A 27,785-nucleotide genomic window follows, 5' to 3' on the forward strand; every position below is an offset into this window, starting at 1 on the left:
ACCATTACAGTGAAAGTTATGGCTTAAGTGTCACAAATGTATACTTTTGCTGGGTATCAGTGAAAAACGGAAATTCTCTTCAGCTTTCCATTGACAATGTGTCAATGTGCAAAACATCTAACCCTCCATTGGTCCTAGATGTCATGGTAGTACTGTAAAGTGTCCTTGAGAGTTTTGAAATGCGCTTATAAGTGAAATGTATTATTATTATTATTATTATTATTATTATTATTATTATTATTATTATTATTATTATTATTATTATTATTATTATTATTATTATTATTGTTGTTGTTGTTGTTATTATCGTTGTTGTTGTTGTTGTAGTATCCTGCATGGCAACCCAATGCAACAAAGAAACATTTTTGGTTTTGTTGTGGCTTCATTGCATATTTTGTTGTTGTCCAGATCGTATCTGAGGACACCAGCAGGACCAGTACAAAAACATAACAAAACTACCTGTATCATATATCCATACATGTTAAGTTTCAGAAATCATAAATGGGGAGATTTTCATACTTGCGACTCTGTGGTGCATGTTAAAATAATGTGAGCGTTACAACAGTCTTATTTAGAAGTAAACAAAACACAAAAATACTTTCATTGTTTATTTATGTATTCAATTAGTATAAAATGCATTGCTTTTTAAATGTTCGTTTTTAACCTTACAAATGAACTGCCTGTATGGTGTCAATAGTTGCTTTATAAAGTGTCAAATGTATGTATTTAGCTGTTTATACTGGTGAGCATCTCTGCTGCTCTCGGCCCCTTCTAAGTAAATACATGAATTGCAATAACCGTATTCAAACACATGAAAACATAGCTTAATAAAATGGAAACATTAATAATCAAATAATTTAGATTTTGTGTCGTTGTTTGTGTATTTCGTTTTTCTTTCTTTTGCATTACCGGTACTTTCGGTACGACGAACGAGACTCTCGAGCAGCACGGAATGCATTTAATGACGGAAAGAAGGCGGAACGCGCTTTGACTGACCGTTTTTTTAACAAATTATCTTCACGTTTGCCACGAGACTTGCCCAATCATAATCGACTCAGAAGCTGCAGCTTCGCTGTGAAAACATCGAGTCAACACGAGTTTTTGTTTTTTCAATACATAACATTTAAAAATTGTTTACTTTCGGGTAATTTCTTGTAAATGAAATGCACTGCCGTAGTTTCAAAACGTAAGAATGTCGTGGAATAAAGTGCACGGCATTTGAAAAGTTTTGTGTTAGTAATAAAAAAAGATGCTACTATCGTCTGTCCATCGTGGAGTAAGGGCAGCATCAGTCCATTTCAAGAAAAGGTTTGTAATTCACGCCAACATTTCTATCGTTGACTGCTGTCGCGGGATGAAGCTGAAATAGATAATAGTGTCCTTGAGCGTTTTGAAAGGCGCTTAGAAATAAAATGTATTATTATTATTTACTCGTACGCACGTCTGCCTCGCACTGCGGGGTTGCTGGGTCCAATTGCGACGAGGTTCTTCCTTTGTGGAGTTTGCATGTTCTCCCCATTATTGCGTTAATTTTCTATGGGTACTCCTCCCACGTCCCAAAAATATGCATGACTCTTCTTGATGCAACACACCAAATTGAAATGACCGCTGAATTAGCTGATCATTTGAATGAGGTATTTTTCAGCAGGGAGAGATCGAAACAAGCAGGATCCCTCAAGGACCGGAGCTTCAGACCCTTAATTGTGAATGTTAGAGCAGATTGGTGTTCAGCCCTGTGTTGCTGGCAACTATTTCGAAGTGTACCCCACCTGCTGCTCAGAGACACCTGGAATAGGCTGCAGTAAACCAGTGACCCACGTGATGAAAAACAGATTACAAAATGTTTGGAAGGGAACTGAAGTACCTGGAGAAAACACACGCAGGCATGGGGAGAACTCCACATCGCAAATCCAGCACCTGAATCGAAAACTGCACTCATGCACTTTGAGGCGGACATGCAAACGAACGTCCACCATGCGGCTGTAAATGTATATTTTACATTACACTGTATCAAGTAATACAGAAAAATGTTATAAGTATGAATTATTCATTTTCCTGTGCTTTATTTATTTACTTGTCTATATTGCTTAACTTTGAATTAAATAAAGTCATCATAAATACAGTTACTGGTGCAGTTTACCAGCTCTATAGTCCTCCCCAAATTTTAACAACTTATGGCTATTTCTCTAATGGAACTGAATTACAGTGTGTGTGTTATTCTTTCTACCAGATGGATTCCACTCTTCAGGCACCGGAGCTCCTGTGAAAGAAACCCTCCCGCATTGATTGATGCTGAAACTATCTTTGCATTATCATCAGGCCACGGCAAATGTGGAGTTGCTGTGGTACGGATTAGTGGGCCCGCATCGGCTACAGCCCTCAGATGCATGGCAGGCCTCGCGCGCAGCCTGCCTGTTCCTCGCAGCGCATTGTTAAGGAGCATCAAACATCCTCAGTCAAAAGAGGTGCTGGACCGTGGGCTTGTCCTCTGGTTCCCAGGTGTTTAAAACGGTGATATTACTTCCACATTTGATTTTGATTCATCTTTGGGTTGGTTTATCCCACTTTTTACAAATGTTTTTTATCCACTGAGATACAGTACTTTATGTCTATGAATTTTCTATAGTGCTTATAATATATTGGAAAATGAAGCTCTAACTATGGTGTTCTTTTTTATATATATATAATCAGCTCCTCACAGTTTCACAGGAGAGGACAGTGTTGAGTTCCACATCCATGGAGGTCCTGCTGTTACTGCTGCTGTCCTTCAGGCTTTAGGTTAGTTTTTTTTTTTTTTTTTTCACCCTTGTTTTGTATATTTAAATAAACTGAAGCCACGTCGTACCATTACAAGCATTTCTATCCTTTAGTGGAACTACTTTCTGAATAAGTTTGTTTTTAAATGTTCCACTATTATTTAAAACTATGATCAAGGTAAAGGAAAACTGTCAGACTAAAACTATGGTCTATAAATGAAAAAAAAACGCAATGTAACCTACATTGCGTTTTTTTTTCATATAGCGTTTTAAATTCCTTTAAAACAGTATACGAAAAAATGTTGGAAATTAAATGTATTAGTATTACAGTGAGACCTCAACTTACAAACACCTCAACTTACAAACTTTTCATCTTACAAACGTCAAATTTATGAAAATTAAACCTTATAATAAGCACTATTTTCATAATACACACCCACCACGGCTGGCGGAGTGATCTTCGGCGGAAGCACACGACCGAACAGCACCAACAGTCCTTATGGAAGGTGACTCTCCTTCCATAAGCCATCAACGACCATCAAAAAGGTAAATAAAACTTTATTTTACAGCACAGTTTATTTCTTTAATTACAGTCCTCATGTAATGCGCCTCTCTTTCCAAACAGCAATTCCCTTTGACCTTCAACCTACAACGCCATTCCATCAAGCCATAAATGACCATCACAAATGTAAATAAAGTGACTTTATGATCCAATGCAGTGTATTTCTTTCATTGCAATACAATAGCACGTTTATTATACATAGAATAAGGTATGTTGTGTGTAGTTTTAAGGCTTATTTAGTTGAAAAGTATATTTTATGGAAACCCGGGAACTGATTATTCACATTTTAATGGTTTCCTATGGGAATTTTTTTTAGATACACACTTTTCGCCTTACACACTGTCTGGGAACCAATTAAGTTCGTAAGTTGAGGTCTCACTGTATTAGTATTAGTATTATTTTTCATTTTGTAGAAAGGATTACAATGTTTTGGCTACAGAGTGGGGACAGACCATGCCTCAAATTGATACAACGGTGCTCTCTAAAGGGACAAGGAAGCAAGTGCAACTATACGACTGTATTTCCTTTTTTACTTGTCAAGAAAAGCAATTAACCCAAAAAAACAATTGACCAGGAAAAAAAAGGAAATTTTATGGTTGCACTTGCTTCCTTGTGCCTCTAGAGAGCACCGTTGGTCTGTCCCCCCCCACTCTGAAACCAAAACATTGCAATCATTTCTACAAAAGGCAAAATATTTTCATATGCTGTTTTAAACACATGACATGAATTTAAAAGGGTCGAAAACATGCATTGTGCAATAGTTTGTTCCATTTATAGACCATTGTTTTAGTCTGCCAGTTTTTCTTTACCTTGATCATAGTTTGAAATAGTTGTGGAAAGTCTTATTCGGAGAGTAGTTTCACTAAAGCCTGCTTGACACGTGACCTTGCATTTATGTTTTGTAAATGTTGTATGTGTATGCATACGTGTGTATGCTTTTTTTGTGCGCAAAGTACATCTTTTTTTCCAATCTTGTTTAGCCCAAATGGAACTGTATAGTGGCTCTTTGCAATTTTTTGATGATGATACGAGTGCAGCGTGTTGTACCAGAAACAAATTCATACTTGGCAAAAAAGATGATTCTGATTCTATTTTAAATCCAGTATATGTGTTTATTTGTCAGGAAGTGTGCCTGGAATCAGGCCTGCTGAACCTGGGGAGTTCACACGAAGAGCTTTTCAGGCTGGGAAACTTGACCTGACGGAGGTACTGCAGATCGAATTCTGCATTTTTTTTTCAGGGCTATTTTTCATCAGTCAAGACCATTGAGGTTATTCCAAGTCGCACACAAATCCAATCTCATGTTTCCACAATGTCATATTTATTAATTTGATAATTTATGAGATGATGCCAATAATTTTCAGCAATCAATCTATTATTTCCGCTCTAAAACGCAGTGTGCATGTCTGCTGAAAGCACTCAAACCACAACCACACTCAACTCTCAGCTGTCTGCCAAAGACCAGTTCTCCGACATGGAAAAAATGTAGGCAATTTTGGCTAGCTTCTCTCTCTGATTGGTCAAAGCAACTGTTTCATTGACATGAATTTTTATGCTCCAGTGCCTGCAGAACTGATTGTGAAGGCATACTGGTACATTTCTGACCCTGGTCACAAATGATGACTGAAATTTGATTGGTTAAATGCTTAAATATAAAAACACACATCTGGAAGCGGCACAACGGGGGAAAAGCAATGAAAGGAAGCTGAAAGACAATTTGGAATTATTGAATAAGAATTCATGGTCAAATAAAATTCACATTAGTCTGTGATTCAGATATTTTAGGCCTGCAGAGAAGGCCTTGGAAGCTCTGAAATCTTGATGTTGACAAAGATTGTGTCTGAAAGTGTAGATGATGTGTATCCATCCTAACTGGTTCACTATTGTCATGCCTCTTGAAGGTGGAGGGGCTCGGCGATCTGATCCACGCTGAGACAGAGGCCCAGAGGAGACAGGCACTTCGGCAAATGTCAGGAGAACTTGGCCATCTCTATCGGGACTGGAGTCACAGCCTGAAACGGGTGCGTTTGATTTACTGACCCCACCGTCATCAATCTCTCCTCTGCTGCAATGTTACAACAACAAAGGAGACATTTTATGTCAAACAGCTTCCTCGGTTGTGACTTCAGTTAGTTCACTGCATATCTCCTCAAACCATTCAGGTCACTCTCCTTTGACCTCCGCTATCACCAGGATGAAGTTCTCCACAATGAGTTTATGTGGATTTTTTTTACTTTCTGGATTGGATTGGATTGGATTTACCTTTATTAGTCTCGCAGTGGGAAACTTTACATTTCACAGCAGCAAAGTTATGAAATGAAGATACAAGGAAAGAAAGAAGAAGAAAAACAAAATACAGGATCTGCTGGAAAGGCATCATGTGTAAAATCTGATGATTGTTGATGCAAATTCTATAATTTTATAAAAAAAAACATTAAGCTATCTTATATACAGTAAAGTCTCGTTATATCAATATCGGATATATCGATAGTCCCGGTTATATCGATACTATTTCTATGCACGCACGGAGAAAATTACATGCAAACAGGGTCGGATATATCGATAGTCCCGGTTATATCGATATTTTTTCGGACTCCCTTGAATATCGATATAACGAGACTTTACTGTAATTAACTGAGACTTTTAGACATTGCTGTTTATTTATTATTTTATTTTGTAATTTGCTTGTGAAAAAAAAAACATTCTGAATTTATTTCCCAACAAAGTTTGAAGTCTTAAAAACGTAAAATATAGCTATACGCGGTGGAATCTTTGTAAAATACGCTCAGTAGAAGTCACTTGAAGCCATTTTACAAATTATGGACACAACTTGTCCGGAGACGCTGGTTGTCCTTTAAATGCCAATGTAGGTTTTTTTTTGTTTGTTTTTTTTCCGATTCACTGATTGATTCACGACAGGCTTGACCATGTTGATGCGAGGCGGCAGGCGTCCACAGATATTTAACAATGCTCGTCTCTTCTTCTGTCTCAGTGCCTTGCCCATGTGGAAGCCTTCATAGACTTCAGTGAAGATGAGCTTATTGAGGATGGAGTCTTAAACCAAGGTATGAATATACCGGTGGTGGGCCGTCAGGGCCTGTAAGGCCTTTTCTGCTGGCCTAAAAAATATCTAAGACAGACTAATGTGAATTCTATTTTTTTTTTATTCTGATTAAATAATTCCAAATTTTATTTCAACTTACTTTCACTGCTTTTCCCCTGTTTTTCCTGCTCCCAGATGTATTTCGTATTTAAGCATTTAACCAATCACATTTCAGCCATCATTTGTTGCCAGGGTTAAACATCCTCCTGGACGCTTTCACAATCATTTCTGCTGGCCCTGGACCCTAAAAATCAATGTCGATGAAACAGTTGTTTAACCAATCAGAGTCCGAGTTGGCAACCAAAGGCCTTCTGGAAGGCGCTGGAAACGTCAGAGGTTTCGCAAATTATGATTGGCTAGTCACATGATTGGTTAGTTACTAGCCAATCTTAGTATCACGCCACTAGGTAATAAAAGCACACTGGCCATAGCTAGCATACTGTATCGGTAACGCGCTGCACAAGTAAATACATTTTTGCGTTAATGTAATGGCGGTTTTGGTAACTCACAATGGCTGAAGGAGGGGAAGAAATGGATTTGGTTTCAGATATACTGTTAAAGCCAATTTCCAGATGAACTTTTCAAGAACAGATGGACATCATTAAGAAAAGTTGGACAGCTCCGAAACTAGCAAAAATAGCAAATAATATTGCAATTTTAGGAGGTTATTATGAATCCACACGTTCATAGTAAACATTTGAACAGTTTAATGACAGTGTTTCTTCAAGTCACAAATTATTTCCAGGCCTACGGCACCCTCTAGTGGATCGATTCAAAAGGAGCACTACTGAAGGCCTAGGAGTGACATGCACGGCCCGCGACTGCTATATACTCCTGTCAAAACAAAACGAACAAAGAAAGAAATGGGGACAGTCCACCCCGCGCTTTCAGAGGAAGGTGCAGGGTGGTGCGTGCTCTCTTACTCCCATAGGGGAAAGATGTCATCCTGGATTTCCTGTTTGGATAATTAACTGGCCAACATGTGCTTTTGCTCCACCGCAGGGAGAAGCCATAGACATCAAACTGTGAAGAAAGAAGAAAAAAAACTGTTTCCTTTTAGGAAGCGAAAAATAAAAGAGGAGTGGAGACAGTGGAAGAATTTGTCTTGTCTTCAAAGCCAAACTGCCACTGTGTTCAATGGCTGTCAGTGTTCGTTTCCCATGTGTGCATGTGCGCACGTGTGAGAGGAATGCCTCCCAAGAGTCTGTCGCCTGCAGTCTGGCATCGGCAGAACTTTTTTTTTTTACCCCTAAGAAGTTGTGAAGTTTCAACAGAAAATAGCCTGGGAACTGTTGTTTGTTTTGGTGGTACGGAATGTGGGCTCATGCCTCAGAGGTGCAAATAATAATAGATAGCCCAAAAATAGTAAGCCCAGCTGGCACATTGTCCTTCCACTGCCACACACAAATATTCCCCGAAGGATGTGGATGATGTGTACTATACATAGACTATCATTCTTTCACGGGTTTTAGGTTGTAGTCAGCTTTTTCATTTTGTAGAAAAAGAAAAAATTCAATTTGTAGAAATTCGGGAACATCAAAAGTGCTTTATTTATGCATTTGAACTTTTGCTCATCGTGAAAAAAAAACAAATACCTTGACCCACTGTCTACTTGTCTAGACAAATCGCGTCAGACAGCGGAAGTCTTTCCTTCAAACCACAGAAATTCAAGGTAAAATTGAATCAACATCATTTCCCGTTCCTGTCTTTCCAGTGGATGGAATGGTGCGTGATCTGCAAGATGTGATGGTGCGACATCTTAGGGATGAGAGGAGGGGCGAGCGGCTACGCGGTGGCGTGCAGGTGGTCATCGCGGGAGCCACAAATGCAGGGAAAAGCAGCCTCCTCAACACGCTCTGTAAGGGGACTATGATTAAATATGAAAAAAAAAAACATTTCCACGACACTACGAAGAGTCTCTTGGCTGTCGTATTATTTGCATAGAAAGCATGCATTAACCTCATTCATAACAGTACAGTAGTGAACAGAGCAAACACAATGTTAGTGTCACACAGACTGAACATCTGGCATTTGAAAGCCTGAAGTCAGTCATCCTCAGTCGTCCTTTTTTAAGACATTGAGGTGTCGGCAAGACACGCAGTGGCTCCCTGCTGCTTTATTTCTTTCTTTTATTTTTCCAAAATGGATAAAGACGTGGGAGGAAAATAAATATCTTTTTATTATATTATGGTTTCGATAGGAGGACAAAGTTGCCACACAATAACAGAGGATTCAACATATCAAAATGCATGCTACGTTTTGTTGCACTCTGTTGCCCAGATAATGGGCAACAAGTAATTGGATTACGAGTAGCCAGATTAGAACTACGAATGTTTCACTCCTCATCCGAAGAGCTTCATCAGAGAACTAAAGTTGTTCTGGTAACTCTGCTAGACCTCTGCTCTGATAGGTCCCTGCTTTAGTTCGGGGAGCAGTACACTACTCCCTGAAGCGATACTAGTAATCTGATTGCGGTAATCAGATTACAAGTAATAAAATTACAAGTAATCTCATTATAGTAATCTGACTACAGTAATACGATTACAGTTACCAGATTACAGTAATCCGATTATGGGTAATCGGATAATGACTAATCAGATTACTAGTAGCCAGATTACAATTACGGATGTTTCACTCATTTGAAGAGCTTCCTCAGCGAACTCAAGTGATGCCGGTAACTGCCAGACCTCTGCTCTGATAAATCTCTGCAGTAGACTACTCCCTGAAGCCATCGTAGTAAGTAATCAGATTACACGTAATCTTATTACAAGTAATATGGTTACAAGTACTCAAATTACAATTACGGATTTTAACTCCTCATCCGAAGTGTTTTTCAGCAAACTAAATCTGTGCTGGTGACTGCCAGACCTCTGCTCTGATTGGTCCCTGCTTTAGTTAGGAGAGCAGTAAACTGCTCCCTAAAGATATATGAGTAATCTGATTGCAATCATCATAATACAATCTGACTACAAGTAATCTGATTACAAGTAACATGATCACAAGTAACCTGATTACAAGTAATCAGATTACAAGTAATTTGATTACAAGTAATGTGATTACAAGTAATCAGATTATAAATAATCAGATTACTTGTAGCCAGACCTCTGATCTGATTGTCCCTGCTTTAGTTGGGGGAGCAGTAAACTGCTCCTTGAAGCTATGAGTAATCTGATTGCAATCATCATCATACAAGTAATCAGATTACAATTTGTAATCGGATTACAAGTAATCCGAAATCCGATCACAAGTAATCTAATTACCAGTAATCTGATTACAAGTAATCTGATTACATGTAATCTGATTACAAATTGTAATCGGATTACTTGTAATCATATTACAAATAATCTGATTACATGTAATCTGATTACATGTACTGTAATTACAAGTACTTTGATTACAAGTAATCTGATTACATGTTATCTGATTACATGTAATCAGATTACATGTAATGTGATTACAAGTAATCAGATTATAAATAATCAGATTACTCGGAGCTAGACCTCTGATCTGATTGGTCCCTGCTTTAGTTTAGCTATATAAATAATCAGATTGCTTGTAATCAGATTACTTGTAATCCGATTACAAGTAATCTGATTCCAAAATCAGATTACCAGTAATCTGATTATCAGTAATGTGATTACAAGTAATCAGATTACTCATAGCATATTACAATTACGGATGTTTTACTCCTCATCCGAAGAGCTTTGTCAGCAAACTGAAATTGATCTGTTAACTGCCAGACCTCTGCTCTGATTGGTCCCTGCTGTAGTTAGGGGAGCAGTTAACTGCTCCTTGAAGCTATATGAGTAATCTGATTGCAATCATCAATACAAGTAATCTAATTACAAGTAATCTGATTACAGGTAATTTGATTACAAGTAATCTGATTACAAATTGTAATCAGATTACAAGTAATCCGATTACAAATAATCCGATTACAAGTAATTTGATTACAAGTAATCTGATTACAAGTAATGTGATTACAAGTAATCAGATTATAAATAATCAGATTACTTGTAGCCAGACCTCTGATCTGATTGTCCCTGCTTTAGTTGGGGGAGCAGTAAACTGCTCCTTGAAGCTATGAGTAATCTGATTGCAATCATCATCATACAAGTAATCAGATTACAATTTGTAATCGGATTACAAGTCATCCGAAATCCGATTACAAGTAATCTGATTACAAGTAATTTGATTACATGTAATCTGATTACAAGTAATTTGATTACAAGTAATCGGATTATACATGATCCGATTACAAGTAATTTGATTACAAGTAATCCGATTACTCATCACCAGATTACAATTATGGATATTTTACTCCTCATCCGAAGATCTTTGTCACCAAACTGAAGTTGTTCTGTTAACTGCCAGACCTCTGCTCTTATTGGTCCCTGCTGTCGTTAGGGGAGCAGTAAACTGCTCCTTGAAGCTATATGAGTAATCTGATTGCAATCATCATTAATACAAGTAATCTGACAACAAGTAATCTGATTATAAGTAATCTAATTACTAGTAATCTGATTACAAGTAATCTGATTACAAGAAATCGGATTACAAGTAATCTGATTACAAATAGTAATCGGATTACTTGTAATCAGATTACAAATAATCTGATTACATGTAATCTGATTACAAGTATTTTGATTACAAGTAATGTGATTACAAGTAATCTGATTACATGTAATGTGATTACAAGTAATCAGATTATAAATAATCAGATTACTCGGAGCCAGACCTCTGATTTGATTGGTCCCTGCTTTAGTTGGGGGAGCAGTAAACTACTTGAAGCTATATAAATAATCAGATTGCTTGTAATCCGATTACTTGTAATCCGATTACAAGTAATCTGATTCCAAGTAATCTGATTACTAGTAATCCGATTACTAGTAATCGGATTACAAGTAATTTGATTACAAGTAATCAGATTACTCATAGCAGATTACAATTACGGATGTTTTACTCCTCATCCGAAGAGTTTTGTCAGCAAACTGAAGTTGATCTGTTAACTGCCAGACCTCTGCTCTGATTGGTCCCTGCTGTAGTTAGGGGAGCAGTAAACTGCTCCTTGAAGCTATATGAGTAATCTGATTGCAATCATCATTAATACAAGTAATCTGACTACAAGTAATCTAATTACACGTAATCTGATTACAGGTAATTTGATTACAAGTAGTCTGATTACAAATTGTAATCATTGTAATCAGATTACAAGTAATCTGATTACAAATAATCCGATTACAAGTAATTTGATTGCAAGTAATCTGATTACAAGTAATGTGATTACAAGTAATCAGATTATAAATAATCAGATTACTTGTAGCCAGACCTCTGATCTGATTGTCCCTGCTTTACTTGGGGGAGCAGTAAACTGCTCCTTGAAGCTATGAGTAATCTGATTGCAATCATCATCATACAAGTAATCAGATTACAATTTGTAATCGGATTACAAGTCATCCGAAATCCGATTACAAGTAATCTGATTACAAGTAATTTGATTACATGTAATCTGATTACAAGTAATCGGATTATACATGATCTGATTACAAGTAATTTGATTACAAGTAATCCGATTACAAGTAATTTGATTACAAGTAATCCGATTACTCATCACCAGATTACAATTATGGATATTTTACTCCTCATCCGAAGATCTTTGTTACCAAACTGAAGTTGTTCTGTTAACTGCCAGACCTCTGCTCTTATTGGTCCCTGCTGTCGTTAGGGGAGCAGTAAACTGCTCCTTGAAGCTATATGAGTAATCTGATTGCAATCATCATTAATACAAGTAATCTGACAAGTAATCTTATTATAAGTAATCTAATTACTAGTAATCTGATTACAAGAAATCGGATTACAAGTAATCTGATTACAATTTGTAATCGGATTACTTGTAATCTGATTACAAGTAATTTGATTCCAAGTAATCTGATTACAAATAATCTGATTAAAAGTAATTTGATTACAAGTAATCTGATTACAAGTAATGTGATTACAAGTAATCAGATTATAAATAATCAGATTACTTGTAGCCAGACCTCTGATCTGATTGTCCCTGCTTTAGTTGGGGGAGCAGTAAACTGCTCCTTGAAGCTATGAGTAATCTGATTGCAATCATCATCATACAAGTAATCAGATTACAATTTGTAAACGGATTACAAGTAATCCGAAATCCGATTACAAGTAATCGCATTACATGTAATCTGATTCCAAGAAATCCGATTACAAGTAATCGGATTACAAGTATTTGGATTACATGTAATCTGATTACAAGTAATCTGATTACAAGTACTTTGATTACAAGTAATCTGATTATAAATAATAATAATTATAAATAATCAGATTACAATTATGGATCTTTTACTCCTCATCCGAAGACCATTGTCAGCAAACTGAAGTTGTGCTGGTAACTGCCAGACCTCTGCTCTGATTGGTCACTGCTTTAGTTGGGGCAGCAGAAAACTGCTCCCTGAAGCTATATGAGTAACCTGATTACAATCATCATTAATACAAGTAATCTGATTACAGGTAATTTGATTCCAACATCCACGGATGTTTTGCTCCTCATCTGAAGTGCATTGTCAGCGAACTAAAGTTGTGAGGGTAACTGGTAACTCATCAATTTACTTGTTATCTGATTACTTGTAATCTGATTACATATGGTGTGATTACTGCAATCAGATTACTAGTAAAGCTTCAGGGAGTAGTCTACTGCTCCCCCAATGAAAGCAGGGACCTGTCATACTCGACCACGCCATCCAAAAACACACCCAAGTTATTATTGTAATGGGAAATTGTGAGGAGACTACACAATACTCCATTGCGGATAGTCGATGTCATGTGAAGGATACAATATGCCAAACAAATACATCCGTATTCTCTAAACAAAATGTGTTTAATTTGTAACATGGGAAATGAAAAGACCACGCAAACCTGGAAAAGACACACCTTTGGAGTAAACCTTGTATGTCAACACAACCACAGAACACAAGAAAACAATGTGTTATGAACCGGCCAAACATCTGTCAGCATTGTCCATCAGCTTTAGAGGACAAAATGTACGCTCCCGAGCTCGCTGGAGGTGGGCAGAGACGCGCACAAGCACACACACATTAATTTTTGAAATGAAAAATGTATAATTAAAAAAAAAAACCCGTACAGTATTTTAGACGGGCCTTCTCTGCTGGCCTAAAAATATTTGAATGACTAGATGTAGCATGCTGAGAAAGTATAAATGCTGACATTGAACCAAATAAGTGTCAGTAAAATGTTCCTTTTTTTATTGTGATCTTTGTTGATAAATGTATGTTTACAATTAGATTAGCCACCGAAATGTTTAGATGTTACCTATTGAAATGTGTTACAAAAAGTATAAAGACTCTTTAATTTGGATACATTCGAAATACCACGTGCTTTATACTGATGTTGTCAAATCCAGGCCAGAGACCTGCGGCAATCGTGTCCCCCATTGCCGGAACCACCAGAGATGTGGTGGAGACGGCTCTGGACATCGGTGGCTTTCCTGTTGTCTTGAGTGACACAGCCGGACTCAGAGACAGCCGGGACCTGGTGGAGAGAGAGGGGGTCCGTCGAGCTCGTGAAAGGTAGTCCATTGTTGACGTTACACTTCACATCATGGCCTTTTGTCCATATTCGCTGACATGCATTCACCGTGCGACCAATGCCTGATGTGTCGAAAAACAAAGGAAGGAAGAAATTAGTCATCACCCCTATAGTAAAGCCTCTGTGCCCAACACAAATTGTTTTATTGCTCCTCGCTAAGATATAAATACGTGGATAAACACTGACAGGAGGTTGCATAATGAAGAGGTACCTTTTTCCTTGATGAATATATCATCCGTGATGTTTTTGGATGGACATGTTGAGAGACGTTTACTGACAGCCACTTCCCTACTACTATGGCTATTACTACTGCTAATCTTCTGCTTCTTCTTCTTCTACGAAGAAGCCATTCGCTAGACAGGTAGAGAGATGGCGGGATGAACATTCACAAACGATTCTACTTCTTCTTTTCCTTTCCTCTTACTTTCATCACTTTTCTGCTGTGAAATGTACATTTATCCACCGTGAGACTAATAAAGGCTAATCCAACATATTATATTATCAATACCATGATAATTTTCCTCATTATTATCATTACTAGGGAGTAAAAAAAATGTGTTTTGCGATGACAAATGAAATATGAAATTAAACGTGTCTTAATTCTGTTAGGAGCAGATTTAGCTGTTTTGCCTACATAATTGAAATGATAATGCTTCACTTCACCTCGTAGTTGCCCGGTTAGTGTTGAGGCTGCCACTTCAAGCTTTGTCAAGGTTTGCAGGAACAAAACAAAAAGCCTTTCTCTTTCATTTTTGCTTTCCTTCCTAAAATAGAAAGGAAGACAGTGTTAAAAATGCAGATTTCAATCCATAAAAAGTGACTTATTGGCTGATAAATAACACATGACATTGACAACATGAGGGTATCATTTATGGCCGCTGTCAAGTGAAGGAGGCCTTTTTTTTTCTTCTACCAGCCTGACAAATAAACCGAATTGGTCATGTGCTTTTTCGTGCCATTTTTTAACATATTGTTCAAGTGGTGAGCTGCTGTTGAGGAGAGGTGTGCTGTTTGACTTGTATCAAAACATTTGCGTGCATGAAGCAGGTCAGGCACTTGTGACCCGGGTCACTCAAGGAAGGAGGTGGTAAGTAGAAGCATCCGCTGCTGCTACTCGCTCTTCTCTTGGGATGGATGAAACCAGACTTGATACTTGCCAGTGCTAAAAGAAGCAACCAAATATATTGTTGCTATGTTGTTTTGCCCCCCCCCCCCCCCCCCAAAAAAAAAAAATCTGTCCACTCCAGTGCCAGGGTTTTTGTCATTGTCACTTAAAGGACAACCAACGCCTCCGGACAAGTTGTGTCCATACTTTGTAAAATGGCTTCAAATGACTTCTACTGAGCATATTTTACAAAGTTTCCACCACGTATGGCTATACAGTAAAGTCTCGTTATATCGATATTCAAGGGAGTCCAAAAAAATATCGATATAACCGTGACTATCGATATATCCGATCCTGCGCCGAACTGCATTAAACAAAAGCCGCCAAAAGAGGGCAGCCAAGCGCCATATAAGAAACAGAGCTGGCCATTAGCTCCCTTTTTTCTGGGTGAGAGATGTTCCCCCAATGTTGCCTCAAAATGGCACATATAATTCTTTAATGATTGTAAACATGTATGCTTTAATCTTCAGAACTACAGTGTATTTGAAACATATTCATAACTGGATGTGTAACAAGAAAGCATATTATCCGAATCTGAAGCCATTGTTTGGATTCACAAGCAATGCAAGACGTCTTGGCGTGAAGTCATTTTTATTTGCATTTGAATAAAAAGTGACATCGGCTGTCCTTTAATACACAGTATGGAATGTTAATAATTTTCAAAATCATCGCGCTTCAGCAGACAAAACAAGAAACATTGTTGCAAAAAACGATTGCATTCATATACACTACAGTGGGCATGTACATAACACAACAGGGAAACTGCAACGCTTACATCTTACTGTATTATGTATACAATTTAAAAAAGTCATCAATCTTCTTCTGCTTCCCATTTTTACCTTTTAACACAAACACTTCAATCTCGTCTGCTACACACGAGCTAGCGTCTGAAAATGAAAATGGCTCTGCTACACGGGTGCTGGGCACGTAACCAAGTCACCTGACCAAGTCAACCAATGGCGCGACTGATGGCGTGACACGTAACCAAGACACGTGACCAAGTTGACCAATAGCGCGACCGATGGCGGCTCATGTGACCAAGTCGACCAATGGCGCGACCGATGGCGGCTCACGTAACAAGACACGTGACCAAGTTGACCAATGGCGCGACGGATATATCGATATAAACAACAAAAATGGCCGGTGGGGGATGAAAAGGAGCACCGTAATAACCGGATTATCGTAATAACCGGGTATCGTACTAAACGGTACTAATTATACATAAAAAGACTAGAAATGTGCAACGGAAATGAAAATAGTATCGTAATAAGCGGTACTATCGATATAACCGATATCGATATAACGAGACTTTACTGTATTTTACGTTTTAAGACTGGCGCTGAATATTCCGGAAGTCTTGTTTTTGAGTTGGTGACGAGTCCTCGCGTCATGTCACGGAAGGAACACCCCTGACCGAGAAAGGACACATTGTAGCAGTCCTTTCATCACGTCAATGCATTTTGCGGTACTTTGTTTGGTCAGAAAACTTCGTGTTGATGGCGAAATAAGAAGGAAAATACATAAATAATGCGATGGTGAATCGCTGTGTGTTGCACCGAGCATCTATTTGATATTCGTTGACAAAAATTCTAAGGAAAAAAAATCAGCCCGTTTCCACAGAGCTTTGTCGCCATCTTCGGCCTCTTTTGGGTGCTACATTCCCCCCCAGGTACTTCAACGGAATACATTCTTTAATCGATTGCAAACATGTATGCTTTCCCCTTCAGAACTATTTGAATCATATTCAGAACTGGATGAGTAACAAGAAAGCATCTTCTCCGAATCTGAAGCCATTGTTTTGATTCTAGAGCAAGGCAAGACATCTTGGTGTGACGTCACGAATAAGGAGGCGGGACCTCCTGAAACAGGCCACTTCCAGTTTCAAATTGAAGTCGTTTTTAGACACTTTAAGTCATTTTTATTGGTGTTTTGCATTTGACTAAAAATATCATACTGCATGTTTTGGGTATTTTAGATGCTATAAAATGTTTTTTCTGATGTCAATTAGGAAACAAAAAAGTGGTGTCGGTTGTCCTTTAAATTCCAGGACCCACAGAATATTGAGTTTTAGGACTAAATAAACATTCAAAGCAGCGTAAGAAACCTTAGGCTCTCTTGTTTTATTAGAAAAAAAGAGTTAATTCCTAAATTATATGGGTCTGAAGTTATATGAGCTTGAAATGACGGAGGCTATCCAAAATACAATTCAATACATACATATTGGTTTATACAGCGCTTTAACAACAGCGGAAGCTGCAACAAAGTGCTAACATGGAAAAAAGGGGAAATGCTGCCCCTTGTGGAAAAGAAAAAACCTTGCAAGAGGCCACGGCCAGTGTTTTATCGGCACCCAAGCATGAAAAAACAAAACCTGAGCAAATTCAGGAATGGCGCTCTATGTCATATTTTCAATTGGCAGTTAAAAACTGCCATATCTTCGACCAATACTCCGTCCTGTACAATAACTAAAAATAACTAAAAATCACACAAATATAAAGACAACTAATACTAAGTCAAAAATTTAAAGAATAAAAATGTTCATTTTGCAGAGTTTTAAAAACAGGCATTGAAGGGGCTTACCTAATATTTTGCCAGTGATCCTTCCGACGTGAGCGACCGGCTCCAGAAAACGATCTCCGAGCCTCCACTTAGTCCCAAATGACAGCTGAATTGTTGATGTATTTCTTTTCTTTAGAGTTGAGCAAGCAGATTTGACTCTGGTGGTCGTGGACTGTTCTCTTCTATCCACGGATATCAAGCAAGCTTCTGATTTTCTTCAGCACCATCTCAATAATGTCCTGCATAATCAGGAGCAGATACATACAGGTACTCAATAATGTATCTTGTACTGTATTTATTTAACACATTCACTGCCAGCAATGTGCAAAAATGTGGCTACTACAGTGCCAGGGTTTTTGTCATTGTCACTTGAATTCCAGGACCCACAGAACATTGAGTCTTAGTACTACATCAACGTTCAATATAGCGTTAGAAACGTTAGACATTCTTCTTTCATCAGAAAAAGTTATTTCCTAAATTATATGGGTCTGGAGTTATATGAGCTTGAAATTAGGGTGGCTGTCGAAAATACATAGAGGCTTATTTGTAATTGTATAATTTTAATTGTGGAATTGTGTAAATTTAATTGTGTCATTGTGTAATTTTGATTCTGTAATTTTAATTGTAAAATTGTGTAATTTTAATTGTGTCATTGTGTAATTTTGATTCTGTAATTTTAATTGTAAAATTGTGAAATTGCAATTGTCAAATTCTAAAATTGTAATTGTCAAATTGTAATTGTGAAATTGTAATTGTCACATTCTAAAATTGTAATTGTAAAATTTTAATTTTAAAATTGTAATTGTAAAATGGTACCATTTTAATTGTAAAATGATACAATTTTAATTGTAAAATGGTACAATTTTAATTGTGAAATTGTAATTCTGTAATTGTAAAATTGTAATTTTAAAATTGTAAAATTGTAATTCTAAAATTGTAATTGCAAAATTCTAAAATTGTAATTGTAAAATTGTAATTGAAATCTTGAAATTGTAAAATTGTCATTGTAAAATTTTAATTGTAATTGTAACTAACTAACTGTAATTTTAATTTTAACTTTAATTGTAAAATTGTAAAATGTAAAATTTGTAATTGTGTAATTTTAATTTTAATTGACGTGATAGCATCATATGGGTTCGAAAATAATAATAAAATGGATTGACTTATTTTTTTTTTTTTATTCCAGAATTACCATCAGACAGGTTCCTTCTGGTCTTGAACAAGGTGGATTTGCTACCTGAGGAACAGCGACAAGTGCTGAAATTGATTTTGGGGTGCATCTCTGGCCTTCCTCCTGTCTGTATGATGTCCTGTCACACTAGCGATGGACTTCAAGACTTCCTCACGACACTGCATAGCAGAGTCAAAACTTTGTGAGTCCACAAGATTGACTACAATTTATTTTGTCCTTGTCTTATTTTCAGCTAAATTGCCATCTTTTGAATAAAATAATAATAATAGTAATCATAATCATCCATCCAGGTTATCCAATCAAATTTCTGATCCGCTTTATCCTCACAAGGGTCGCAGGCATGCTACGTCCTACATCCAGTGGGTGGGAGACACCACGAAACCAGTTACCAGCCAATCACAGGGGACACTTCGATGACAAATAATCCATATTCGCACCCACATCCAAATTGATTCGCCAAAGCTGTTTGGAAAAGGAAAAAAAATGTGTTTTGTCACCTTGTAAATCACTAGGTTAACTCGCCAAATTAAGCAAAGTAGTGCACTTGTCAGTGATGCATTAACGTCATCAAAGACAGTCAGAATTTTGAAGTTTTATGTCGCAGTTATAATTGTGCAGATAAATGATGCAGTATTTTGAATATACGACATGAGGGTATATACCCAACTAAATAAATGCTTTTTTGACACAGACTTTTAAATTTTGCACATTCTCATTCACAGCCACACATGCAAAAATGTGTCCACTCCCGTACCAGGGTTTTTGTCATTGTCACTCGAATTCCAGGACCCACAGAATATTGCAATGCATTACATTCAATGCAATGTAAGAAACCTTAGACTCTCTTCTTTCATCAGGAAAAAAAGAGTTAATTACTAAATTATATGGGTCTGAAGTTATATGATCTTGAAATGAAGGCGGCTGTACAAAATACAATACATACATTCAGACGTAGCACCATTAAAGGCCCAGGAGTGATGTTTACGGCCCGCCACTAATGTACTGTATGAATGTGTGTGTGTGTGTGTGTGTGTGTGTGTGTGTGTGTGTGTGTGTGTGTGTGTGTGTGTGTGTGTGTGTGTGTGTAGCTAGCTAGCTAACAGAGAGAGAGAGAATTGGCTAAATAACTAGATAGCTAGCCAGTAAGCTAGCTTACTGGCATTTATACAGTGATAGTGATATAAAAGTTATATACACATTTATATAGTGCTGTAGCAACAGCTGAAACTCTAACACAGCTCTAACATGGGAAAGGGGGAAATGCTGCCCCCATGTGGAACGGGAAAACATTGCCGGAGGTCTGGCCAGGACTTTATCAGCACCAAAGCAAGAAAAAACAAAACCCGAACAAATTCGGGAATGGCGCTCATACTTTAAATTCCCAAATAAATTTATGAATGGCAGTGAATGAGTTAATCGACACACACTATTTATGACAGCAACAGAGATTACTGTTTGAGTTGAAGAATGTGCTTTCAATTTAGCTCTCGTCCCCATAGGGGATAAATAAGTAAGGAAAAGGAAAAATAAAACAATGGAACCCTCATGCTATATATAGAGGAATTCTTTTTAAAAGAAAAATCCATATTTCACCAGTTCAGTGTATCAAACTTCCCGTCTAGGTGTGGCGACCCTTTGTCTGGTGCCCCGACCCTGACCCAAGCACGCCACAGGTCCCACCTGCAGCATTGTGTCACGGCCCTGGATCAGTACCAGCGATACCGCGACCTCGACCTCGCTCTGGCAGCGGAGGGCATTCGCTTGGCTCTCACCAGCCTGGGCCGGATCACTGGAAAAGTCGGACCAGAGGAGATTTTGGATATTATTTTCAAAGACTTTTGCATTGGCAAATAGTTGGCCTGCTGGTGTCCGCGATGAAAATGTCTTCATAACAAGAAACCACACAGAGAGCTCAGCTGTAATCTTGCATGGCCCCACAGTAAAAAGAAAAGTAGCGTTGATGAGAGAACGTTGGCACTGTGCCGAGCTTTGTGTCATCAAAAGCCTCCAATTGGTTCCCAAGACACCCAAATGTTTTTTTTTTTTTAGGGTGGAAATATTTGACATGATGTCTCGCACACTTTGTACAACTCAGTTCCGGGCACGTGTGGCTGCCGCTGCTCACCCACAGAAAAAAACTATCCTGTGACTGTAAAGTGACCTTGAGAGTTTTGAAAGGCGCTTATAAATGATTGTTATTATTATTATTATTATCATAAAGGCTCCTCGTACGACTAAAAGTAGTCCCCCCCCCAAAAAAAAACAAAATCTGAACAATCCAAATGGTAAAAATTGTTCTAGCAGGCCACCATCAATTGTTACATACTGTATTTCTACTAAGTTTACCAAATTAGCTATCTGGCTAGTTATCAAGCTAGCTCCACTAGCTATTTGCTCCTTATTTGCTATCTATTAGCTATCAGCTATCTCGCCGGCTCGCTAGCTATCTCGCTAGATACCTATTAGCTATCTAGCTATTGACTAGCTAGCTAGCTTTCTATCTATTTGAGTTACTTCTGGGTTGAGTGAATGCGGGCGCGTGTGGCTGCCGCTGCTCACCCACAGAAAAAAACTATCCTGTGACTGTAAAGTGACCTTGAGAGTTTTGAAAGGCGCTTATAAATGATTATTTTTATTATTATTATCTTAAAGGCTCCTCGTACGACTAAAAGTAGTCCCCCCCCCCAAAAAAAAAAAAAAATCTGAACAATCCGAATGGTAAAAATTGTTCTAACAGGCCACCATCAATTGTTACATACTGTATTTCTACTAAGTTTACCAAATTAGCTATCTGGCTAGTTATCAAGCTAGCTCCACTAGCTATTTGCTCCTTATTTGCTATCTATTAGCTATCAGCTATCTCGCCGGCTCGCTAGCTATCTCGCTAGATACCTATTAGCTATCTAGCTATTGACTAGCTAGCTAGCTTTCTATCTATTTGAGTTACTTCTGGGTTGAGTGAATGCGGGCGCGTGTGGCTGCCGCTGCTCACCCACAGAAAAAAACTATCCTGTGACTGTAAAGTGACCTTGAGAGTTTTGAAAGGCGCTTATAAATGATTATTTTTATTATTATTATCTTAAAGGCTCCTCGTACGACTAAAAGTAGTCCCCCCCCCCCAAAAAAAAAAAAAAAAAAAATCTGAACAATCCGAATGGTAAAAATTGTTCTAACAGGCCACCATCAATTGTTACATACTGTATTTCGACTATGTTTACCCAATTAGCTATCTGGCTCATTATCAAGCTAGCTACACTAGCTAGCCAGCTATTTGCTCCTTATTTTCTATCTATTAGCTATCAGCTATCTCGCTAGGTACCTATTAGCTATCTAGCTAGCTAGCTATTGACTAGCTAGCTAGCTTTCTATCTATTTGAGTTACTTCCAGGTTGAGTGAATGCGGGCGCGTGTGACTGCCGCTGTTCACCCACAGCAAAACGTATCCCGTGACTGTAAAGTGACCTTGAGAGTTTTGAAAGGCGCTTATAAATGAAATGTATTATTATTATTATAACTGTTTTGTCTGCCTTTAGTAAAGTTTGAAAACGGTGTGTTGGGTTTTTGATAAGTGTATAATGGGCGCGCAGGGTCCAACCGAGCCAAATTTAGAGCAGGATAATAAAACGGCAGCACCTGACTGACCAATGCAAGGTCACCACTCTTGGCACGGATGTTTGCATGTACAGTCTGGCCTGGAGCAGCAGTTTGGATTTCAGCTGCATCCACATATTCTTTGATTTTTTTTTGTTTGACCTCTAAAATCTGCTATTTGATTCGACTGAAATTGACATTAGTAAAAGCGACAGTTTCATTGACATTGATTTTTATGCTCGAGGGCCTGCAGATCTGAATGTGAAGGCGTCCAGATAGATTTCTAACCCCGGTAACAAATAATGGCTGAAATGTGATTGGTTAAATGCTTAAATATGAAAACACAAGTCTGGAAGCAGCACAACAAGTGAAAAGCAATGAAAGGAAGCTGAAAGACAATTTGGAATTATTTAATGAGAATTCATGGACAAAATATAATGAACACCAATCCGTGATTCTGACATTTTTAGGCCAGCAGAGAAGGCTTTGCAGGCCTTGACGTTCCGCCACAACAGAGCCTTCAAAGAGCGTGGAAGAAGCACACAAATCCACACTTGTGAGCCTGGCGCTTCCATTCAAGTCTTCATGTTGGTCACACACAACACTGGGATGCCATCCAATTCTTCAACAACCCTTTGTATCTGTTCAGCTTTATTGGTAAAAGCCAAGATGATCTCACAAGTATTCACCGTGGTGGAGTTCTGGACATTCCATCCTTCTCCACTCCCAAATTCTGGAGGTGGCCTCTGATAAACTCCGCACGGTGAGGGAGAGCGTTGTCATCTTGGGAGGTATATAGAACAGCTAGAGCTCACACACTGTATAAGCAAATATATTTTGTTGATTTAATAGCAGTTTTTTTCAACCCACAATGACTGAAGGAGAAGAAATGGATTTGGTTGCAGATTTACTGTTAAAGCCATTTTCAGGAACAAGAACAGATTTTCTAGTGCCGTGTGATTTAATCTGAGACACATTTTTTCAAAGTCCCAAAGTCTTTGGACCGGAGATTGACGTTTCAATCAACCATACAGTGATACCTTGGCTTACGACCTTAATTGGTTCCCAGACAGAGTAAGGCAAAAAGTGTGTATCCCAAAAATTAATTTCCCATAGGAAACCATTAAAATGAGAATAATCCGTTCCCATGTCCCCATAAAACATAATTTTCTACTTTATTTTCTAAGCCTCAAAATATACCTTCTTTATGTATAATAAATGTGCTATGGGATGATAATTACAGAATTAAACAGTACTGTATAATAAAGTCATTTTATTTACCTTTGCGGTGGTCGTTGATGGCTTGATGGAATGGAGTGGCAGGTTTCCTCAGCATTAAAGACTTGATGGGGAACGTAACCTTCTTCTTTCACCATCTTGAGGAATTATCCCTTGTAGGTGCTTTCTCTGCGATATTGTATCTAGTTCCTCATCAATTGTGTTCTGTTTAGCTGGGTTGCTAGCTATTTGCATCAAGTTTACAAATGGATTGGCTCCAGTAGGCAGTACCTTCCCAGTCATTTGAATGGCCAGGATATTTTCCCATTCATTTCAATGGAGGTGCTAGCAGGACCTACAGTACCGACTTTCGCCAGAGGGGGAGCTCCAGTAACCAAATTCCCATAGGCTGATCCATTGTAATTGGTAGCCAAAGAATTCCATTATTGTGCAAATACAGTAAAGTCTCGTTATATCGATATTCAAGGGAGTCCGAAAAAATATCGATATAACCGGGACTATCGATATATCCGACCCTGTTTGCATGTAATTTTCTCAGTGCGTGCATAGAAATAGTATCGATATAACCGGGACTATCAATATATCCGATATCGATATAACGAGACTTTACTGTACTTGTCAAGTGTACCTGTTCTCTCTGATGCTCCATTAATTATGTGATTATTGCCCATGATGTACGATAGTTGTCCACTCATTCATATGCATTCTATATCACTGATGTGAATTGTTCCACAATGATTCACAAGCCCCAAATTAATGTACCCAAAATATGCAGGCATGAGTGACGCAGGTCTCCTGCAGTTTGTGAGACAGGAACATTGTTGAGGCGTCGAATGCCGTGGCTTTTGTTTCCCTGTCAATCTGACCTTGATCAAATATTTATGTTTCTTTGTTGAACTCGTCACCCTTCTTCCCCATTTGTTGGTCGCTGACGACATTTGCCCTTTTTACGGCAACACAAATGCATGTCTCTGTGTCTTTTTGTCTTGCCAGTCCCCATGCTCAGAAATTTCCTCTTCCCGATTTCCTTTGTCAGCCTTTTCATGTTCTTGATAAATTACCACACCAGAAGGGGGTTTTGCGGGGGCATGTTAAACTAAAGGTGCGATATTCTGTCCAATGCATCCCTTTTCAAATGGACTCTTTTTCGGTCGACTTGTAACATGTCTACCTTAGACGTGTCTGAATTAATAAAATGAATGGATGAACAAACATTTTTAGATTATTTAGTCATACAATGATTCATGTTACAAATAAATCAGAATGTGTACTTATACCCTAAAGGACAACCGACGCCTCCTTACAAGTTGTGTCCATAATTTGTAAAATCACTTCAAATGACTTCTACTGAGCGCATTTTATAAAGATTCAATGGCATATAGCTATATTTTACGTTTTAAGACTTGCGCTGAATATTCAGGAAGTCTTGTTTTCGAATTGATGACGATGCCTGACGTGATGTCAGGTCTGGAACGCCCCTGACCGAGAAAGCGACACACAATGCATTTTGGGTATTTTGTTTTGTCGTGTTGATGGCCAAATTAGAAGAAAAACATAAATAACGCAATGGTGAATCGTGTGTTGCTGTTGATACGAGTTAACACAAATTCCCAGCAGACAAATACGCCTATTTCCAACGGAGCTTGGGCGCCATCTTGTGCATTTTCTGGGACGCTACATTGGAATCCTGACGGCTCAAATTGATACAGGACTTCTTTAATCGATTGCAAACATTTATGCTTTCCTCTTCAGAACTATTTGAATCATATTCATCACTGGATGAGTAACAAGAAAGCATCTTCTCCAAATCTGAAGCCATTGTTCTGCAAATTTCCCCATTGTGGGACGAATAAAGGTTTTGTGATTCTGATTGATTCTAGAGCAAGGCATGACGTCCTGGCGCGACGTCACGAACAAGGAGGCGGAACCTTCTTAAACTCGCCATTTCCAAGGTCATTTTGAAGTAGTTTTGGGACACTGAGTCAGCTTGCGTGTTTAGGGTATTTTAGGTGCTATAAAATGTTTTTCTTATGTCAGCAAGGAAACAAAAAAAATGGTGTCGGTTGTCCTTTAATTTAAAAAAACACTTCCTTCTATCTATCCTGATTATCATCACTAGTTTGTGCTGGTGCCTATCCTAGCTGACCTTGGGCAATTGAATTGGTTATTAAACAAATTACAGGGCACAAAAACATTCAAAATCACACCAAGGGACAATTTTGAGCAGGGGTCAGGAAACCTTTTGATTAAGAGAGCCATAAAATAAGACACAGCGCAGAACCTGTTCTCTCTACAAAGGCCAATCCTTCGGTCCATTCTTCCCAAAGTGTACAATATTCCTCTTTTATTTTTTTTTCAACATTTAATTCGACAAAGGGGACGTTTACCTGTTCCCACAGCAACAGCCAACATAGGCCAGTATCATCCAATCAAAATTGCTCCTGGAGCCAACTGCAGCCCAATCAAGAAATGAAATCAAAACAGCCATATATGGCTCGAGACCCATAGATTTAGTTGCCCTGATTTGTAAATCATTTGATTTTGAACGTTCAAGATATGGACAACTTTTTATCTGAAAGTTTAGCTTTCTTGGATGCCAAAATCATACATATATAGGTGTCACAACGGTGACTGTCTTGAGCACCACGTTCCTGCCGTCTTAATAATACCAGACCCATGGATGTGTCTTTTTCTTTCTTTTATTGTTGCAACACAGTATATCAGAAGAGATACAGTAGATGAAGTCGCATGGGTTTCATCTTGGAAATGACATGCGACTTCCCATGTAGCTCTGCTTCAAAGCATTGCACATAACAAAACAGAATGAACATGTGTGATCGTATAGTGATTATTTACAGGTAAGGTAAATACAACACAAGTTCACTATTATTCACGTGATGCCACTGAACGCATCACATGCCGAGCAAACGGCGGCGCAACGTACGATAACGGTGGTGGCAGCGAACGACGATATGCCACTAACACTCACGGCCAAATGAAAAACGACACAAACAACGATATAAAGTCAAACCGAAATGAAACAACCATTACCTGCAAAATATTATGGCAGAAGGTGAAGTCGCATGGGTTTCGTCTTGGAAATGACTGTGCAACAGAAAAAAAGCACGATCAACTCAGCTGCGAGAAACTTCCACTCGACACAATTTCAATTAAATAACGATAGAAATAGTAATCTGGACTCGGAAGGAATCAGCGAACCAATTACATATATCACACAGTACAAAAAGGAAAACAAAGACAGATATTATCATGAAAATGCGAGTTAATCAAGACTGTCGGTGACATGGAACTTACCACAAGCCTTCTCAGGTAGCTCAGGTAGCTGTGCGTCGTTGCATCACTTCCGTCATAATTTAATACGTACTCATAATGCCTGACTCCGTTACATATACAGAATATATATTTTTTTCCCCTCAGAGAGAGAGCGAGAGAGATATCTATATATTTCTATCGATATATCTATAGATACAGAGATGATATAGATATAGAGGAAAAACGGGGGTCGACTGAATAAAATTGTCATACCTGTCAACCGGCCGTATTTTGCCCCGTTCTGTACGATTCTTGCGCATTTTTAGATGTGTACAACATACAAGAAAGTTTGTACAGGAAACACAATAAGTGTTAAATATAATTTTGATGTATTTTAGATTCAGCGTTCGCATTAAATAATAGCAGTAATGTTAATTAAACAAATATCGCCACTCGTAAAAAGCGACGACCGAGAAAACAAATCGCCACGAAAAGTCTCGACAAGAAACAAACGTTCTGAGAAGACAAGTTCCGGTCAAGTGGAATTTCAAAATCAGATAAACATTTTACCGTGTTTTTTTTTCTCGCCGTAATATCATTCATATGTTTTATAAACATTATAAATCGTAAGAACACACATTTCAATTCTTTTTTGGTGTGGACACAAATTCAATTTGTCCACAGCAACAAAAAAAAAGCCACAATGCTCTCTACAACAAAGA

General features: G+C 38.2%; 1 protein-coding gene and 1 long non-coding RNA gene across 6 annotated transcripts; one reads left to right on the top strand and one right to left on the bottom strand.

Annotated features, from left to right (window-relative positions):
• The first annotated feature begins 1,056 nt into the window (after window positions 1-1,056).
• Window positions 1,057-23,368, top strand: gtpbp3 (GTP binding protein 3, mitochondrial). 3 transcript variants are annotated; one of them, XM_089001102.1, is made up of 11 exons: window positions 1,057-1,308; window positions 2,231-2,499; window positions 2,692-2,778; window positions 4,442-4,524; window positions 5,220-5,339; window positions 6,311-6,383; window positions 8,136-8,279; window positions 13,860-14,025; window positions 17,905-18,035; window positions 18,955-19,141; window positions 20,583-23,368. In XM_089001102.1, the coding sequence occupies exons 1-11, from the start codon at window positions 1,250-1,252 to the stop codon at window positions 20,812-20,814; spliced, it is 1,551 nt and encodes a 516-aa protein (XP_088857228.1). In that variant the 5' UTR covers window positions 1,057-1,249; the 3' UTR covers window positions 20,815-23,368. The 3 variants fall into 3 exon arrangements, with proteins under 3 accessions (XP_088857228.1, XP_088857229.1, XP_088857230.1); XM_089001103.1 differs by lacking the exon at window positions 1,057-1,308 and having other exon boundaries at window positions 2,247-2,511; window positions 2,702-2,778; XM_089001104.1 differs by lacking the exon at window positions 1,057-1,308 and having other exon boundaries at window positions 2,247-2,465.
• On the bottom strand, window positions 13,967-27,543 carry LOC148895907 (uncharacterized). 3 transcript variants are annotated; one of them, XR_016115576.1, is made up of 6 exons: window positions 27,337-27,543; window positions 26,842-26,895; window positions 20,641-20,749; window positions 17,790-18,007; window positions 14,708-14,808; window positions 13,967-14,106 (listed from the first exon to the last, which is right to left on the bottom strand). It is a non-coding gene; the product is annotated as an uncharacterized LOC148895907 (long non-coding RNA). The 3 variants fall into 3 exon arrangements; XR_016115575.1 differs by lacking the exon at window positions 27,337-27,543 and adding an exon at window positions 27,106-27,330; XR_016115577.1 differs by lacking the exon at window positions 27,337-27,543 and adding an exon at window positions 27,106-27,330 and having other exon boundaries at window positions 20,554-20,749.
• Window positions 27,544-27,785: the final 242 nt, after the last annotated feature.

This window comes from Hippocampus bargibanti, linkage group LG07 (assembly GCF_051943395.1).
Source record: "Hippocampus bargibanti isolate YZ-2025 linkage group LG07, ASM5194339v1, whole genome shotgun sequence".
NCBI classification, from domain to species: domain Eukaryota; kingdom Metazoa; phylum Chordata; class Actinopteri; order Syngnathiformes; family Syngnathidae; genus Hippocampus; species Hippocampus bargibanti.